The sequence below is a fragment of the Larimichthys crocea genome, chromosome V, assembly GCF_000972845.2.
Source record: "Larimichthys crocea isolate SSNF chromosome V, L_crocea_2.0, whole genome shotgun sequence".
In the NCBI taxonomy this organism is placed as follows: domain Eukaryota; kingdom Metazoa; phylum Chordata; class Actinopteri; family Sciaenidae; genus Larimichthys; species Larimichthys crocea.
Window position 1 is genome coordinate 1293008 of NC_040015.1, and position 19661 is coordinate 1312668.

The 19661-nt window shown below is 41.6% G+C and overlaps 1 protein-coding gene across 1 annotated transcript in view; it reads right to left on the minus strand.

Moving 5' to 3' along the window:
• Positions 1-1603: 1603 nt before the first annotated feature.
• The window catches only part of sptbn5 (spectrin, beta, non-erythrocytic 5), a 48055-nt gene continuing 29997 nt past the window's right edge, over positions 1604-19661 (minus strand). The window contains exons 54-79 of the mRNA XM_027278753.1: positions 19438-19626; positions 19270-19347; positions 18996-19168; positions 18783-18873; positions 18409-18555; positions 18120-18257; positions 17203-17370; positions 17032-17120; positions 16744-16930; positions 16557-16625; positions 16327-16470; positions 16054-16250; positions 15742-15946; positions 15090-15269; positions 14867-15016; positions 14054-14271; positions 13693-13882; positions 13422-13598; positions 10832-10939; positions 9773-10741; positions 9616-9684; positions 9003-9086; positions 8821-8912; positions 7551-7667; positions 4016-4200; positions 1604-3917 (exon numbers count right to left, since the gene is read on the minus strand). Of these exons, the coding sequence (XP_027134554.1) occupies positions 3760-3917; positions 4016-4200; positions 7551-7667; positions 8821-8912; positions 9003-9086; positions 9616-9684; positions 9773-10741; positions 10832-10939; positions 13422-13598; positions 13693-13882; positions 14054-14271; positions 14867-15016; positions 15090-15269; positions 15742-15946; positions 16054-16250; positions 16327-16470; positions 16557-16625; positions 16744-16930; positions 17032-17120; positions 17203-17370; positions 18120-18257; positions 18409-18555; positions 18783-18873; positions 18996-19168; positions 19270-19347; positions 19438-19626 (4572 nt within the window). The 3' untranslated portion in view covers positions 1604-3759. The remainder of the gene's footprint in view (positions 3918-4015; positions 4201-7550; positions 7668-8820; positions 8913-9002; positions 9087-9615; positions 9685-9772; positions 10742-10831; positions 10940-13421; positions 13599-13692; positions 13883-14053; positions 14272-14866; positions 15017-15089; positions 15270-15741; positions 15947-16053; positions 16251-16326; positions 16471-16556; positions 16626-16743; positions 16931-17031; positions 17121-17202; positions 17371-18119; positions 18258-18408; positions 18556-18782; positions 18874-18995; positions 19169-19269; positions 19348-19437; positions 19627-19661) is intronic.

Consider the following 19661-nt stretch of genomic DNA (forward strand, 5'->3'; position numbering starts at 1 on the left):
TTATCATTATTATTATTGTTATTATTGGTTTTAAAGCTAAATCGTGAGCAACTAAATCAGAGAGAAATAGGAGGCTGATGAAAAGGACAGATGGCTCCCCTCAGCGGCGGAAACAGGAACTACACCAACACAAAAATCTGCCTCTTTCAAACATTTGGACTCTTTACAGTTAATGTTAAAGTTTGATGTTGGATCGACTTTGTTTTTGTTTTCTAAACAATTACATGATTTCATCTTATTTGATCTGGACCAAAAAAAAACAAACATTAAAAAACACTTATTTTATTTAAACCTTTTGAAACTGCAGCAACATAATAAATTGAAATCTGTTGCGTTTCACTTCATGTTATTGGACAATGTAAATGTCTCATGAGTTGATTTAAATTCTGTCTGATTAGAAACTTTTTAAAAAACATTAGGAATTATTTTTGAGTTTATTTCCAGCGTGTCGTTTTCCATTTGTATTTTTTAGTGAACTGGGATGAGAAGAATTTAATGTTCTTATAATTTTAAAACTCACATCATATTAACTCTTGAGTATTAATATTACCTTCATTTATGATTCTCCACAGATAAAGAATAAACTATAATTCTTTATTTTGTTTGAAATTTTCTCATTTTGTTGACTAAAAACACTGAATAACATAAATATCTGCATTGTAAAAACACATTGTGTCATAATTCCATCATCAGTTTGTTAAAAATACACACAAACACCAACAAAAAAACATATTTGTGTCCTCGATGTCTTTGTGTTCTGAATAAACGGGTCTTTTATTTTGAAGATTTCATAAGATTTTAGTTTGAAGGAGAAAACACAAAGACCTTCATGAGGAATAAAAATATTCATCCTCCATCCAGAGGCTAAAATGAAAATATTGATTTATGATTTATGTTCTTCTCCTCCGTCGTGCTGGTGGAGTAAACTGGTTTCAAACTGGTTAAACTGGTTTTGATCTGCAGCAGATTTGTCTCGGATCTCCTGCTGCTTCTTTTTTCTGACGCCGTGAGCTGAATGTTGAGGCAGGAATCAGATGGAGGCCTGGAGGGACAAAAATATGTCCAACAACGAAAAAGAAAAGCTAAAAATGGGTGAGGCTGATGTTCACTCGGTTCTTTATTTATCGACTAAAACAGATTCATAATTAAGCCTTTAATTTAAACCTTTGAAAACAGAAATCTGAGGTCTTCATCTCATTAGGTTTCTGATTTCACTCAAAATATGCTCAGGTGTGAATATAATATCAGCACAGATTAAATACTATTTAGGCATATTATTATGTTCATTTTTATTTCAATATTTGGCTTTAGACGGAAATTATATTTTGTTTCCTTCATTTATTCAAAACATTTTCAGCCCTGAAAGTTTAAAAAAATATATTTTTTTAAACTTTAATTTAATTAAATGGGAATTACACACAATATTAAACCATTATTAAGAACACCAGAAATAAATCAAGAGATTAATTTGTAATAAATGTTTTGCATGTTCTTGATTAGATTTTTGATTGTATAAAATCTTCAGACTTCTTCAGTTGTGACGAGTTTCTCTGCTCACAGTGAAGTATTCAGTGTTTTTAAAAGTTGTCATATTGATGTGAAACCTCAAACATGCCCCGCAGTGAACGCGTGAACTGATGGAGGAGAAATGGCCTCGGATTATTAAAGAAAAAGCAGAAATGTGAGTGAGACTTCACTTCCTGCTGTCGTGCAGCACAAAAACAAGCAGGGAAATCATTAGCTGTGTTGGCGCCGCAGGGTTAATGGTTCAATCAATGTCAAGCGCTGAAAATAAACTTCTGAACCGGACAATCTGCCGGCTGGAGCCCGCAGACTCAAACTGAGAGCTCCGAGAGGCGGAGAGGAGGCGCATTACTGCGGCGACAGCGACACCGTGAGGCCGAGAGCAGGAACTACACACGTGTGAAACAACCCGGTCTGAAGGAGAAAAAGGACTTCAGTAAAAGTTTATGCGTCCTCAGTATTAAAGTATTAAAGCACTGATTTTATTGGATGATTGTGACTCATTAATGTAAAAACAGGATTTTAGAAGAGAATGTGGTATTCTGGACTCTTGACTCAAGTAAAAGTACCAATACAACAAAGTATTCATTACAAGTAAAAGTCCTGCATTTAAAATTGAGTTTTTCAGCCAATATTCTTCTGGACAAAACCTGATAGATTCACATTTTTGTATTTTAAAAGAAGCTGCAGTTAATTCACACCTGATGGGTAAAAAAATCTCAGACGTGACATCATGAACAAAAAAATAATGATTTCTTCTTCCACAGTTCTGATTTAGCATCACTGTTGTTAAGACAAAGTACAGCTCTGACTCTTCAAATAGTAAAATATTAAAATTACTTCGACTTTTATATTTTATGTTTGTTTTAAGTATACGCAGACAAACATTCTGTCTTTGTCTCATTAGAAAAGATGAAATTGATCCAAACATCACTTTATTGTCGGCAGCCTGAAGCCGCCTCAGACGTCACTGACTGAACTCTTGATCAATAAATCAATAAAGTGACAGTGTTCACACACAATGCCACAACCACAACATGACATGACATGACAGAACTCCTCCGTGGGGAAGAAGCTGATGATATAACATGGAAATCTTTAATTAAAACATTCAGTGCAGTTCAAGCAAATGCATGAGTTCAATCTGAGAAATATTTTGCAGAATATGGCTGACATTGTAAATACAGTGTGCAGTAATCAATAAAATAAATGAGATTATTAGTTAATAGAAAAATATCAAGAGCTTGAATTTCAATCTGTGAATATAAACAAACATTGTCCTGATGTGATGAGCACCGGCAGACAAACGATGGCGTTATGTCACAGTGTGAATGACTCAAACTTCAATCGACTTTAATTTCCATGTTTGAACTCCTGATTTCTCTCTGAAGTCTTAATCTGACTCATTATTTTTAATGATTGACTCATTGATCTGATTGAATGGGGGAGAGGATGAGTCTGAAGTTGTTTGGATTCGTTTTCATTAATAAATAAATGGAGTTAATTTTCAAAAACACTGAATCTTTGAGCAAAGTTCATTGTCTCCCTGCGATGAACCTTTTCTGCTCAAATCTGTTTAAATTCATTGACTGTAAATCGTTTTGTCACATTTCAAAAGGCAGAGATCATATTTTGGAGCAAAACTCTTCAGATGAAGTTCACTTCAAACTGTTCAGAGGATATTAACCATCAGACGCTGATCAAATTAACTGAAGATTTCAGAGACGTCTAAAGTTGTTTGTTGCACACATCTGTCCAGTCTCCAGTCTTGAAACTCATCTGCTCTGAATTCTGGATAAATCAGTAAGAATAAGAAGCCAATGCTGAAGTGTCTTAAACATGATGTTTTTGTTTAATCTGAATTTGAAGCTCATCTGTGCTCAAGATTTGTTTTTTGTTTTGTCATTTAAATTGTTTTACTGGAGGTTCCAGGAAATAATGTGACCGCTCTGAACTTCTGGTCCACTTCTCTGTGATTCTGTTGAATTTTGTGTTTCATTTTATTATTGTTACATTTGGAGGTTGATCTTCTGTATTTATGAACATATTCACATTTTCCAGCATTCATGAAATTTCTGGAAATTGTATCCCTATTTTGTGTGGTAAATATGTCTGAATGTTTTTTAATATATTTATATTAACATCTCTGAAGGAGTCAAATGTCCTGCACCATTTGGCTTCCCACAGTGAAGGACCCTGCAGAGGTCAGATGGTTTGATAGTCAATTAAAAAACTCTACTTCTTATTAAAAAGCTTCCTGAAGACACTCCTCCTCGTCTTTTCTTTGCCCGTGCTGTCGTCTGTTACCTGGGGTGTCACCGTGGGCGGGTCCTGGGTGCCAGGGGTTAGCGGAGGAGACGCTGAAGGCGGCTGGTCTTGAGCGCTGCGTATACCTGTGGTACAGTAAATTACAATCAGATAAACATCCACACAGATCACTCGCTGATAATCGTAAAAAAAAAAAAACATGCTGCCTGCTGCGTCAGCTCACCTCTGGTCCTGAGCTCTCCATCCTCAGGGTAGCGGTGTTTGTTGTAGTATGTGTGTGGAGGTTTGGGAGGGGGTGATGTGGATGATTGTCTCTCCAGGCTCTCAGTTCTTCTGTCAAGCGGTTTTGGTGAATCATCCGGAGCCTCGGCCAACTTCTCCAAACTCAGGTTGACTGAAGACGCTCTCCTGAACAACAACAAGAAGATATTTCTGCACTCATCTAACTGACATGTTAGCTCACTAGGTAACAATGAAGGGAATATTTCAGGTCCAGGTCCTGTTGGTCATCTTCTGTCAGCAACAATATATTGAATGGTTCCATCAGTGAACATTTATGTCAAACCAGGTTCAGAAAAGTTTTTTACAGTATTTAACCTAAATAAGCTATATGCATATTTTTTAATTATTATTATTTTTTTCATGCTGAGTACAGGTGTTAACACACAGAACATTGATGAAAACAAACCAAGTTTAAATGATGTTTGACTGCCTCTTTGTAATGCAACAAACATATGATGTCTATATGATGTTGAAGACTTCACTACAGATCACTGTGACTCATCAAATCAATACAGCAATAATGGAGACTGCACAAATATGTTAAATTGTTAATGTCAGAAATGTATTCATTAAATTGTATTCATTTAACTGCTTAACTTACAAAACCTGAGCAACAATGAGCACACTGTTCAACCTATTGGCCAGTCATTTTTCCATCAAGAATTTCACTTCTGCAGGTCATGGAGACAAACTGACCTTAGACCAGGGACTGACTGGGAACAAAATTCAACCCTGTAAATTTTTGTCTGGGTTTCATTTGCTCCTTTTCCCACTAGACCTCTGACATTACACACGTGAATTCAGCAGAGGTCATTGCAGGTGTTGTAAACCAATACGTAGATCATCTTGTTGAAAGTGCTGCAGGCTCGCTACAAACGACGTTCGACTTTATTACACCTCTGACAAAAAAGATAAGTAAACAAAGGAGGTTAGCACCATGGTATAGCCAGCAGACTCCTAACTTAAAGCAAGAAGCACGTAAATCTGAACGCAAATGGCGTGCCACTAAACTGGAAGAATCTCATCTAGTCTGGCAAGATAATCTCAAAACATACAGGAAGGCTCTCTGTAATGCCAGAGCAGCCTATTACTCTTCATTAATAGAGTAAAATAAGAACAACGCCAGGCTGACCGAGAGCCATAGCGCCACTGAACCATCTATTCCTTTAGGTCTAAGTAGCAATGCTTCATGAGCTTCTTTAATGATAAAATTATAACAAGACAAAATCCATCACCTCTTGCCCTCAACAAGCATTGCCTTCTTACACAGCAAGTTTGGAAACAGCTGTAAAACCTGATATATATTTAGACTGTTTTTCTTCCATCAACCTTCATCAAATAACTTAAATAATTTCTTCATCTAAGCCGGTAACCTGTCTCTTAGACAAAGATGTTTTACCTCTAGTTAGTCATTCTTTATTGGATACGATTAATCTGTCTTTAGGATATGTACCATAGACCTTTAAAGTAGCTGTAAGATTTTGGGAAATCCTTATAAGCTATCTAAACATTGTGATGTTTTATTGCAGATTCAGTTTCCCCTTTGGGTGTTCATTATGGACATAGGTCCACACAATTTTTAGCCTTGCTTAGCACAAAGACTGGAAACAGGTAGGAACTACTAGCCTAGCTTCATTAAAAGTGAGATACGTTACAGCTACAATCACAAAAAACTCTGGGTCTTGGTGTAATTGATGAATGTTTGTCATGCCGTTATTAACACTGGGGTCAACATCTAGCCTGCTGGCTAACCAGAAAGGGTTGGACAAAAAAATTAAATGGTGAGGACCTGATTAGCTTAGCTTAGCACATAGCGGACGCAGGAGGAATCTGGTAGCAGTGCTTCAACAAAAAGAAAAAATCATTGCAACAGCCCCAAAGTTTTCTGATTTAAAAGTTATATCTTGTTAGGTAATAAGTCACCTGTCAATCCTGCAGGTATAATAAACATATAACCCTGCAGAAATCATTTTACCAGCGTATTTTATGTTTTAGTCACGTTGCCTCTACAGTACTGTACATTTTATGTCCATGCTGCAAACCAAACCAGATATAATGCATGACAGCGGGAATAGACAGACGGCTGTATTCTGTGTCACCATGTGTTTTTCCACCATTGTGCGTTGGCTGAATGTAATTCACCTTGTCCAAGTATCTCATTAAAGAAAAGTCCTGCTAGTTTCATTTCTTTGCTCTCTCACCCACCTAAAAGGTGCCCGGTGTCCCCGCAGTACACAGCGTGAACAGGTAGATGTAAAAGTCAAAGACAAATTACTTGACGCTGTTTGAAGGAAACCACTTCAGTCTGAAACACGTCTGACTGAGAGAAATCCTGTTTGACTCCACACCAGAAACCAGACACACAATGCCAACGGCTCTCATTTCAGAAAGAGAAATAAGTCAACGTGAGAGAAATCTGGCCACTGACACGAATAAAAGAAAATATTGATGTATGGAAAGTGTCAAGTCTTGTTTATTAATTCTTTGATTACACATTTCCAAATTTATTTTATTTTTACTTTATACTAATATTTGATGTCATTCATGTTCAGATCTTTTTTTGTTAAAACATCATGATTTATTTTCATTTATTTTTATTTGATTTTCATTTCGTTGATGTGCTTCTGTAACATTCACACAAGACAAAATGTGTCTGTGCCAGATATTAAAGTTTACTTCACTGGCTGTAACTTACTACAGAGAGCCAAGCTAACTTTTAAAATGGTTTCCAGCTTAACGAGCCAGGCATTGGCTTTTTGTTTCAGAAACTAAAAATATAGCTGCCATTTTAAGTCATCTTATATTGTTTACAGCCTGGTACAAAAAACAGTTTTGGTCTCTATAGCTAATTTCCCAACTGTACTGAGGGTGAATTTATATACAACTCACCTGTTCAAATTATAATAAGGCTTAAAGTTATGAAGAATTAACAGCGTGGACACTTTGATTGACAAGTGGCTTGAGGTCCCTCAATGATCCACGTCTTTGCCCTTTTTAGCATAGACATATATACATAGACGCCACATTGAGCGCTGAATCGTACGTCGATGTCGACGCCATTTTGGATGTGGCAAAGTAGAGCGCAACCCTTTTCCTTGTATTAGTTTACGGGCAGATCTGCCACATCCAATATGGCGGACACGTTAACGTAACGCAGTAAAAGACCAACCTGCTCAATGAGGCGTCTACGTATATACGTCTATGCTTTTTAGATTAGCTGAAAGGCAGATGAGGCAGCACTAGGTAGGCGTCATCACAGGCTTCATTCAGCCAGCCTCAGCTCCACCCAAGCTCCACCTCTTTTTTTAAATCAGAGTTACATCAAAATTCATCAAAATATATTGATGAAAACACAAGGAATGACTGACTCATTTCATATTTTGTCGCAGCACATGTCGAGGATTGTTGTATGTCTAAGACAATTTGAGGTACTTTACTCAAGGTGTGTGTGTGTGTGTGTGTGTGTGTGTGTTTACCCTGAGTCGTCTGAGTCGCTGCTGGCAGATTCGGGGCAGTTCTGGAGTTTCTTCACCCACAGCAGCTGCAGTTCTCTGCTGGATGCTGCGAACAGATACTGACTGCCGTCCTCCAGCCTGAAGTAGAGAATACTCTGCTAGTACATCTTCTATTTTAGATTTTTGGACTGATGCATCCATAAAAACGCAGTCTTGTGTAAAAAATGTACATCTTATATGATCTCTTCAATCATTTGCTGGATGAATATACACATTATCAGTACTAAACTTTGGACACACCTTATCATTCATTAAAATATAAAAACTTTGAAATAACACACATGCAAGTGCTTCACAAAGACAGAAACAAAAGTATAAATTAAAATACAGTGTTGGTCCCAGCTCGTGTGGGAAAAGGAAGTAACAAGAGAAGTAAAATAAAGATATTTATAAATTGAAATTTAGATTAATTATAACACAAGGCAGTGAGGTAAACTAAAGGAACAAAGTGCGATGCTGTTCAGACAAATAAATATCACAAAAGAGAACTCTAAAAACCAGAGTCTGCTAATTTTAATAACATCACAAGGAAGAAAAACGTCACTATTATCTAAGAACCAAAAAATCACAGTAAAGCAGAAAAGATATTATTAGAGATAATATTAGTAATATTAGCGATATTACAGAAAATATCTCTAAGTGTGTGCAAATCAGTAAACCTGCCCGGTCCCTGTGTAACAAAGGAAACCTCAACAACAGACAAGTTAACACTAGTACAAACTATACAAACAAGTCGAGCTCAGAACAAAAACCACAAGCCGCCGTGACTGTTCAGTGGTTGCAGCTAGCCCCACTTCCTTCCTGCTAGGGCCAATCAAAAGTCGGTGACCACACACCTAGATTTTCATGCACCAAAACACGACGAGTAAACTTAAGACAATGGCCGAGTCAACGACACCCGGAACATTCAGTTTAGACACAGTAAAAAAACAGAGAATAAGCATCAACACACTCATGGCCTCCGAGAGGCTGATCCAGTGCCGAGGAGACACAACCAAAGACCAGAGAGAGTGGTGGACTGCTGCATCACATGACCTGGCCTCCACAATCACATGACCGAAACCCAGATTTTACACTTCTTTTGTTTACCACACAATTCCATATGTGTTATTTTACAGCTTTAATGTCTTCAGTGTTCATCTAAAAAAATCAAGATTATTTCTAACTTTTAAAATCATTAAAGTCAGGACTGATAAGGTGAAATCATGCTGTTGTTGTGCAGCTCACTCACATCAGTTTGATGGTGTTATCCTTCCTCCTGCAGTAAACATTCTCCCTGCAAACAGCTCCGACCATGCTGATAGGAGGCCACCTAGTGTTCTTCTGTGGAAACACAACACACACTCCGCTGTTCATACCCTCATATGATCTCCATCAGTGTTGTGTTTATGTTTTTGGCCTGGTTTTTGGTACCTGTGCAGCAGCTGCTCTGTCTTCAAACAGGGCGAGCGTCTCTCCTTCCAGAACAGCAAACACCTCCTCCCAGTGCTCCACACCCTGCAGCAGCCAATCACAACCAGACAAGATGCACCTGTCAGCCAATGACCACCAAATACCACAACGCAAACGCAGCAATGTTGGATGTCAATGCCTGTTTGATTATATTTAATTAAAACGGATCCTCTTTGTGTCATTAACAGACATCATCATGTTTTGAATACACGATCAGATTTAAACTGAAAAATTCAAAATAAACGGCACCACTGTTTGAGGCTCTGCCTTGTTACACAAAAGTTTGAACTCTGTTCATTGGCAGGACGGCCACAGAACAAATCATGATGTACAGATCCATAAATTCAATCAGAGCCCACTTCATAACATTTAAATTCATGATGGAAACGTCCTTTGATGTCTTGCTGAGACAAAAATCTCCTAATTTACAGACAGACTGTTTGCAGTTATTTTTTATTTCATTATGTCGAGGTAACAAACCTTTTTTGTTATTGTACAATTAAATTGTGACTTATTATTATAAATTTAAAAACATTTCTTGTTTCCACCTCACATCCTGCCTGAAGTTCCTCACCTTGCTTCTTCCTTGTTTCAGTTTGATCTCCAGAGTTCCCTCCATTCTGATTGGCTGCACTGCAGTTACCTAGCAACACCACAGGTGTGAGAGAACCAATCAGTTTTCACACATAAATGACATCATGACAGGTTTTGACTTGAGTGACAGTTTGTACCTCCGTCGTGGAGCTTGGTTCTTCATCTGGTGGTTCATCTGACTTCCTCCGTTGCTGTAGAGGAGATGGAGGCAGCTCCTTTGTTGGCGGAGCGTGGTCAGCTGATTTAAAGTCCTCCTCTGTGATTGGTGCAGCAGTCGGAGAGCCAGGTGGTGTAACCTGTCTGGCAGCAGGTGGAGATGGTGGCCGTTGGCTGATGGGTGATTCCAGGTTGTGGAGGTCTTCCTTCGTTGAAGGCGGTGGTGATTCAGGGGGAGGAGATGCCTCTACGAGTGGGGAAGGTTGCGGCTCAGTGGGAGCAACAAGCTTTCTGATTAGTGGAGGCGAGTCAGGTGGTGTGGTGGGCTTCTCTGGTTGGCTCGGGGGCTCAGAGCGGCGTCTGGACATAGGCTCTGTAGAGAAGATTCTGGGCTTTGGAGCCAGAGGCGGTTTGGATCTGGGACGAGGCTCTTTCTCAAGAGTCTCTTCAGAAGAAGAAGAGATGGAGGTTTTAGGGGATGGCGGAGGTTTGGGGGAGGAGGTTGGAGGTGATTGAGGACGTTCTGGAGAGGAGGAGTCAGTTGATGCTTTGAGGGGACTGCCAGGAGTCAAGTCTGAGCGGCTGATTCGACTTCTCCAGGACGTTACAGTCGAGCTGGGGCTGGGACTAGCAGGAGGACTGCTGGTCTCTTCTTCCTCCTCCCATTTCTGAGGCTTCGTGCTGGAGCTCGAGTCTGTGTCAGGGTGGACAGATGGGCTTGGTGGGGTACCAGCAGGGGTTGTGAGACTGGTTTTCCTGTCTAGCATGGTCGTTCTGATTGTCCTGTCTGTCATCCTGCCACTGCTGACTCGACTGACTCCTCTGGAGGAAGTGGTTCGTGGAGTCTTTAGATCTGATGGCTTACGCCTCAGGGAAGTAACTCTGGCTGGAGGTCTTCTGTCCTCAGAGTCCAGGTTCTCATTTCCACGAAGACCCAGTCTCTTCTCCTTCTGAGAAGAAAAAGATTCAGAATGGATAGAAAACATTGATGGTCTTAGCTCCAGTCCACAAACCTACAACCATCCTACATCCTGACCAACCTGAGTTTTCTTCTTCTGTAGTGCAATAAAGCGGTCACTCTGGGCCTGGATCATGGCCTCCAAGTCCTCCTGCCTCTTCAGGAGCTCCATAACATCCGACACGGAGTCCTGAGGAACCACAAGAATGAATTTTAGTAATGAGATATACCACTCAGTCCTTGGTGAGGTCTAAACATTCCTGAGAACCTTTTGTGTTAAAACATATAACATAGTTTAGAGTTGTTTTATGTTTTACAAACAGGAACTAAAAATGAAACTAATGATAGAATCATAAAGTTCTGCAGTTATAAACAAGCATTATATTTCTATGACTCCTGAGTCGATTTACGGACGTTTATCCATGGGAGAAATCAGATAAAATGAAGTAGTCAGATATCAGTTTGTACAAATATGTTTAATGTCCGTGTTGATTTGATTGAACCTTGCTGACGGAGCAGTCCTATCAGCAGCCAAACTACTTCCTGTTGTTTTTACATCACCTGCACCTTCCACCTCACACAGCATATCTGCAGGTTCATTAACGAGTATGACGAAAACATTCGTCAACGACTAAAAAGAGCTAAACAGATCCTCCGTAATAGAAAGTATGACAAAATGTTTGAGACTAAAATCTTGTGAATGATATTTTGCCTCACAAAGTCAGAAAAAACTGAGGTATAATGATGTGTGCATCATAGCAGAGCAATCATCTGGACTGAGCGCCACTCTCAGGAGCTGATCCTGCTGCTTTGTAGGCCTGTGTTGAAAAAAATCGATTTTCCGATTTTGAATCGATTTGCATAAAAATTCCTTAAGATCGATTCGTACATCCAAAGATCGATTTAATTAAATTAAATTAAAATTTGAATACATTTTCCCCCGGTGAACTTTAACCCCACTAGTCGCGTCATTGAATTAAAACAGGTGTGCACCCTGTTTAAACCATAGACATATATACATAGACGCCGCATTGAGCGCTGAATCGTACGTAAACGGCGCCGCCATATTGGTTCGGGCAGGTCTGCCCGTAAACTAATACAAGGAAATGGACTGAACTTCATAAAGTGCCTTTCTATAAAGTGCTTTAAGTTATTGCCTCTTATACACCCATTCACACACACACTAATATATCTGGGAAACAAACAGGCACCAAAAACAACGTATGTAGCTTTTAAAGTGATGATTATAAATATTTACTCCTTATGTAAGCACCAAACCAACGTATGTATTTTTCTAATGCTGAGTGTTTACAGCTACTAATGTGTGTAACACTGTTACTGTGATGATAAATATTGAAATATTTATATTTAACATTTAATCTATAAGAACCAAGATCCTGGAAATGTAGATGTGACATGAGGGTTTTCTGAATAAAGAGCACTGTACAGAACATACACATTACCACACACACACACACACACACACATATATATATATATATACACACACACACACACACACACACACATATATATATATGTATATGTGTGTGTGGTGTGTGTGTGGTGTGTGTATATATATATATATATATATATTATAATATATATATATATATATATATATATATATATTATATAATATATATATATATATACACACACACATATAACACATTTTTTACACACACATACATTTCAGGATCTGGTTATTATAGACACAGATTAAATGTTAAATATAAATATTTCAATATTTATCATCACAGTAACAGTGTTACACACATTAGTAGCTGTAAACACTCAGCATTAGAAAAATACATACGTTGGTTTGGTGCTTACATAAGGAGTAAACATTTATAATCATCACTTTAAAAGTTACATACGTTGTTTTTGGTGCCTGTTTGTTTCCCAGATATATTAGTGTGTGTGTGAATGGGTGTATAAGAGGCATTAACTTAAAGAACTTTGTACTGTAGAAAGGCGCTTTATGAAGTTCAGTCCATTTCCTTGTATTAGTTTACGGGCAGATCTGCCCGAACCAATATGGCGGCGCCGTTTACGTATCGCGACCAACGACCAACCCGCTCAATGCGGCGTCTATGTATATATGTCTATGGTTTAAACTACACTACGGCGTCTCACATACTGTATGCGAGGTGCGTTCAATGGCCGTCAGAATGACTATGATGCGTTCATGAACGTGGGAAAACAAGCGATTGCGGGTTACATTTGCAAAGATATGCGCACGTATTCAGTTGTTGAAAACGAGGGCTTCAAAAACATGGTTTTAATAACACTAACCCGAATCGAGATCGGATCAGATCGGATCGGATTATGATAATCGATTCTCAGTCTTGAGAATCATAATCGAATCGATTCTTGGAATTTGAATCGATACCCAGCCCTACTGCTTTGAGCAGCTGGAAGTCATCCAGAGCGCCCACAGGGCAACAGTAGTGGGAAGATTTCGGCTAAATGTTCTTTATGTTTGAATAGCAGCAAAACAAGTAACCCTTCATTAGAGACATGACTCTGTCACCACAAATATAAAAACTCAAACTAAAACAAAAATTTTGAGGAGGGTGAGGTAAAACCTTGAAAACCTCTGGACTGGACACAACCCTCAACCTCTTAGCCACAGTCTTTGATCACTCCTCATTATCGTCTACACGTACCCCATAGTCCTCAGCTGTCAGAGTGTTTTCGTAGGAGCTCAGCCAGCGCTCTGCCTGCTCCAGGTCCCTCTGCAGGAGTGAAATCTCCAGCTCCTCTTCATACAGGAACCTGGTTTCCTCCCAAACCTTCTCCACCCGCATCTCCAGCTCCTCCAGCTCACAGACACGCTCCTCCACCTGAGAGGACGACGGGAAACAATGCAGAGGAAGACAGCAATGTCAGGAGAGAGGTGATGAGCAGACCATCCTTGTTGAGATCTTTGGATCTTACCTCCTGGGACATGAAGTTTCCTTCCTCTATCAGGCGCCTCCCTTCCTCTTTCACAGCCTGTGATTTGCTGAGCTGTCTGTCAATCTGGAAGCGATACTCGTCATGCTTTTTAATGAGCTGCTCCAGATCAGTTCCCTCCACGCTCAACGCCTCCACTCGCACCAGAGACAGCATCTCCCTTAGCCAGGCCCTGGGACACAAGACAGACGTCCATCAACACAAACTGAATCAGCTTCAGTGTCACCTTTCAAATACTCTAAATTCACACTGTTGATGATGATGGTACACACAATCAATGAGAAGGAGACATTATAACATTAACTTGTATCATCCCTGAAGGTCTGCTAAAGTGAAGACCTACATGAGTTCAGTCCAGTGGGATAAGTATTTCTGTATGTCTTCAGCCTGACCCAGTCTGGCACGGCGTTGGGAGGCCTTGTCCTGGATGCTGGTCCAGCAGGCGTCCAGCTCCTCCAGCCTCTGGTTCACAGCCGCTCTGGCCTGAGGCTGCCGTTTGCTCAGAGCCCGGCCCTCGTCTCGGCTCCTGGTCACCTCCTCAGAGATCCGAACCAGGTCCCTCTGTTGGCACACATCAACAGCAAGGCAGGTAAACTGTTTTTGTACAGACGATCCTGTAGGTCAGTGGTCCCCAACCTTTTCCTAACTGCGGACCGGTCAACGCTTGACAATTTTAATGTGGACCGGGGGGGGGGGCTTTCGAAATAAAAAAACGTTTCAAAATGAAAGACCGCTCGACTTAGACTGTCTACAGTTGGTAGGAGAAGAAGAAAATATTAAGTATTAAGTAATATTTTCTTCTTCTCCTACCAACTGTGGATGAAGTAGAAGTAGTAAGTCCCCCTTTATTATAGTCCCAGTCTAAGTCGAGCGGTCTTTTATTTTGAAACGTTTTTTTATTTCGAAATGACCGTATTAAATAAAACAGAAATAACTAATTACTTCTTGTGCGGCCCGGTACTGATTGATCCACGGACCGGTACCGGTCCGCGGCCCGGGGGTTGGGGACCACTGCTGTAGGTCATTAAACTACATCACTAAATATGAGCTTTTTGCATTCTGGTAAGGTACTGCACTTAAACATATAACAAAGTCCTCTGGTTATAGAGTTTGAGAGGGGTCCGAGGGTCCTTCCTGCCTGCTGGGTGTTTCCTACCTCCAGCACCTTGTGCTGTCTCAGCACAGTCTGGATGGAGTTCAGGTCCTGGGTGTCCGAGTCCAGCACAGCCTCCTTCTCAGCCATCCAGCCCTTCAGCTCGTCAACATCGTGATGAAACTGATGAGTCTCCCTCGCCGACTGCAGACTCTGCAGGAAACAGGACAGACTGTTGACCTTGTCACCTCTCTCTGCGTGTTCTGCACCGTTTACGATGCTCTACCTGTTCTCTGGTCCTGATGCTGTTGTTGAGGTCGTCCCACAGCCCGCTGAGGGCGTCATCCCTCCTCCGGGCCTGGTCGTCCTGCTGCAGTCCTCTGCCGAGCTGCTGTACCGAGGTCAGCCGGCTCCGACCCAGACTGGACATCTCTGAAACCAGAATCTCCAGCTTCTTCTGAAGGACCTGCAATGAGCAACAGAATAACGTTCACATCTTCTATTTAAATTCATCTTGCATCACAGTTTTGTGTACCTACACCTCAGATTAGACAGTAGCAAATGGTCTTTTATCAGCTAACAGGCTGAGCGACGTGTCATTCGTTTAAAAAACACTCAGTTTGGTTACATTTTTGTAAATTCTGTCACACTTGCTCCATCTCCAACTTCCTAAAACAAAGTGTGGAGAGTTCTGACTATGTGAGCAGTCAACATGGACACGTGGGAGGCGTTGAATCCTGTATGTGCATGTCTCTGTTTTTAAGTGCTATATAAATAAAGTTATTATTAATATTATTTTGCTCACTGCCTGATGAATACATTGCACATTTCTGCACAAACTGTACAGCTGTTTTCATTTAGAAGAACATCGTACATACATTTTGCTTTAATTTTAAACATGTTGGGACATCAACAAATCTTGTACTCGTGCGACTCGCCTCGACATCCTCCAGATCTTGTCCACAGTCCTTGGATTCTGCCACAGCCTTCCTGGAGGTCAGCCATGTTTGAAGTTCTTTAGCTTCTCTCTCAAACACGTAGAGGCGGAGCTGGTCTTCCAGAGCAGTGCGCCGAGTGGAGGAGAGTCGGAGGAGAGTCTCGAAGCGTTCAAGGACAACTGAGAGAGACTCAGTGACCAGGTGGCTGAGACAGAGAGAAAGACTTCAGTCAGTCCTCATGTAGACTGTTAGCTGCTAGCTAACATCAGACCTGACCTGCTGACTTCACGGGTGTTTGTTGCGTCTGATTACCTGTCGGGATGCCCGAGGTGCTGTAGTGAGGCTCCGCTCTCCTGCAGCCTCTCCACCGTCCTTCTCTGGTTCTCCAGCTCCACATCCACAGAGTCTAGTCTCCTGAGAAGAGCCTCCGTCGCCTCCTCGCTTCTTCCACAATCCCGAGACTCCAAACCTGCCCGCTGATCCTCCAACCACAGCTCCAGCTCAGACACCTCAATATGCAAACACACACGTCAAATGAAGTAAAACACACCAACACACATACACAAAGGTTTATGTCATAATTGCCTCTGTGAGGAAGGTGTGGATGCTGAGCGCCTCCTGCAGGAGTTTCCCCTTCCTCGCCGCTTCCCTCATCAGCTCCTTGTGAAGACTCTTCAGCTCTTCAAGACGCTCTCGGATGTCGTGAGACGCAAAGTGACGACCTCTAACCTATGAGGATTTAAAATAATGTTGTCAGAGATGTTTTCTCCACCACATTCCACCACTGGTTTTAGTAATGAGTGATGTCTCCTCACCAGACTATGCCCCGCCTCTTGAACTGCCTGGACCAATGGGCTGCGGCCTGAGATCTCCTGCATCATAGCCTAAAAAAACACAAAGTTAAGTTAACTGAGCTTATCTGAGCGGAAAGTTTGGGAAGATTCTTTCAATGAAGTCAGATTATTTGAATAAAACGTCTTCATGTCTGAGGTCAGTGAGGACCTGGTGTTTGTGGAGCAGCTGCTGAGTGCCGCTCAAGGAGCTCCCCAAGTCTTTAGCAGCGATGTGGGGCAGTTTGTCGCTCAGCCAGGCCACCTCCTCCTCCAGGTCCCTGTAGAACTGGAACAGAACCTGCCAGGCTTCCAGGGTTTCCCTTCGACTCTGCATTGGCTCTGCCAGACTGTTGTACCTGACAGAGTACAGAGCAGAAGTTAACATAGTCAACAGTTCAATGAAGAGTATAATTCAGTGTTAAAGGTTTGTCAGATCCCTGTCGTTTCATAGTCAGACCTGTTGATGGTGTGTGCCACTCTGATCTGGATCTCCTCGGCCAGGAAGTTTCCCTGAGAGTGGAAGCTCTTCGCTGTTTCCACAAGACCCTTTCAAAATAAAACATATGATATGCATACATAGTACTTTATTAAATCATCCCTAAAAAATAGTGAACCACATGTTGTGTACCTGGATTCTGTCTCTGTGTCCGTCCACCTCTTCCTCTAGACCCTGCAGAGCCTTCAGCAGCCGGTTGACAGACGGCAGGTTGCTGCCGCAGTCCTCATCGGCCAGTTCCCTCTCCACCGACTCCACGCACTGCTCCATGTCGTCCAATGAACGGTGGAACTGCAGCGCCTGAACACAAACATTATTATTCATTTATCAGGGAGCCATGTTTCTATTTCTCTAGTTCTTTTAGTGACTTTTCATTTTGTGTATGAGCTCATGCAAACTTTATTTCCTTTAACAGACCAGATATAACCTGCAACCCTAAATTAGAAAAAACTTGGTGTAAATCAAAGTCAAATCAAATCAGTCTTATGTAGCCATGGCACACCGAATGGAAGAAATGTTTTAACCCTTTGTCAACTAAAATGTGTGTCACATTTGTCCTGACTTTGTGCTTTTGTCTCCTTTCTTTTGCCAAACCTGAACAGCGGTGGCCACTTGTCTTGTGTCTCCTTAGTTACGTTCTAAATCCAAAAGAAGAAAAGTCTCAGAGGAAAATAGAGAATTTAATTGTGTGTGGACAGATTTGTTTGCTGCTTGCCAGTATGCTTGATCTGCAGTGACAAATTAGTTTTCTCCTGAAACATTCTGAATGTTTAAAGACATAAAGATAGTGGGACTGTGTAGAGATTATAAATATATATTGAGTGGCTCACTGTGGGTGTAATTTTGACATATCTGACTTACTATTTACTGTATTTTTAACTTGTTTTTGTATTACTTCTGTCAACCGGCTCAGAGACTGCAGGTGGAAATTAGCAAGCAGCTGAACCTGGTGAAGAACAGTAACGTCTCTTCCCCTCGAGTGAGATCACACTAAACGACTGTTAGTCAGTCTGCAGAGTTCAGGAAGGTTTCATGCTGCCTTCAGTCACCTGGTAGGCCTCCTGCAGTCTGGTTTTCTTCTCCTTACAGTTGTGGATCAGAGCATCCCAGCTGTCCTTCAGCTCTCTGAGTCGAGGCTGAACCTTCGCTTTAGCTGACTGAGACTCAGACAGCAGCTTCTCTCCTTCCTGTACAGAGACGTGACATCACCACTCAGGTCACTTCCTGTTCGGTCACTTCAGTGCGATTCAAATTTTAGTGCAAGCTCACCAAACGGACCTAACAACTGCTTTCTACTTTTAAATAAAATACCACACACACACACACACACACACACACCTTGGTGACTGTGTCCACTCTGTAGCGGTTAGCGAGGATCTCGGCTTCAAAACTTTGATGTTTCAGCACTTTAGCCTGGAGGTTGGTTGGTTCCCTCCAGCTCTCATCCAACGCCACCGCGTTACGCTCGTTCAGCCACACAGACACCTGGAAAACACACATTTACTACACACCCCTCACACATATTTACTACACATATGGATAGCATACACATGTAGGCTAGTTGCAAACTAGTAAGCTACTTATCATCTAGTTGTAAGACAGTAAGATAAGTAAAACAAAAACAGAAAACAGAACAAAGGAGAACGGTTAAGAGCAAAGTACACTACAGAAGGCTTTGGTTAAGTTGAGTCCAGTACAGTCCACTACAGTACCTGGTAGCTGCTGGACAAGAACTGCTGCAGCTGCATCGATTGATCCAGAGCTTTGTGACGAGATCTGCTCTGCTGCTGCAGCTGGCTCCGTCTACAAACAGGTGATCAGACAGACAGGTAAACTAAATCACTTTTCACTCTGATATCAACAACTGACATCTTCTAACTTTCTCCAAAACTCAAAGTGTTTTCACATTGGTCAGTTCTCATCACCTGTTAGTGAGCGCTCTGCTCTTCGCTCTGATGTTGACGGAGTCGTAGTGCTTCTGTTTAATCATCTTCTGGACCAGTTTCTCCACCTCATCCATCTGGTCCACCTGTGCCTCCAGAGCCTCTTCAAACTGAATCTGCTTCCTCTGCAGAGTCTCCACCTCCGTCACCGAGCTCTGCACCAACACAAGAGAAGAAGCTGGTGCTTAGCTGGATTACATTCATGCAAACTGTTCGCCCACACTGACACTTTCCCACATTAGTAACGCAGACTTACCCCGAGGTCCTGATTGGACAGGAAGGCCTCCTTATTGCTGAGCCAGCTCTCACACTGCTCCACAGAGGCCAGGAAGACCTGTAGGAAGGAGACCCAGTCTGTCCAATGAGCGACATTATCCCAAGATGCATACAACAATGCAAAAATATTCTGGCCTCAGTTCATCACCTGCAGGGTTTGGGCCTGCTCCAGGGTCATGTTGCGGTTCAGCCAGGCTTGGTCCAGACCGGATTTGGCTTCCTTCAATTGGTTCAGGGCCTTCTGGATCTCTGCCTTTAAACTGTGACCAGACCGGATCAGTCCCAGACCAAAGTCCTGAACAGAGTCCATACGCTCGGTACGGGCATCGATCTCCGTCTGTACCAACCGCAGAGTTCGGTTTACTGATAGGC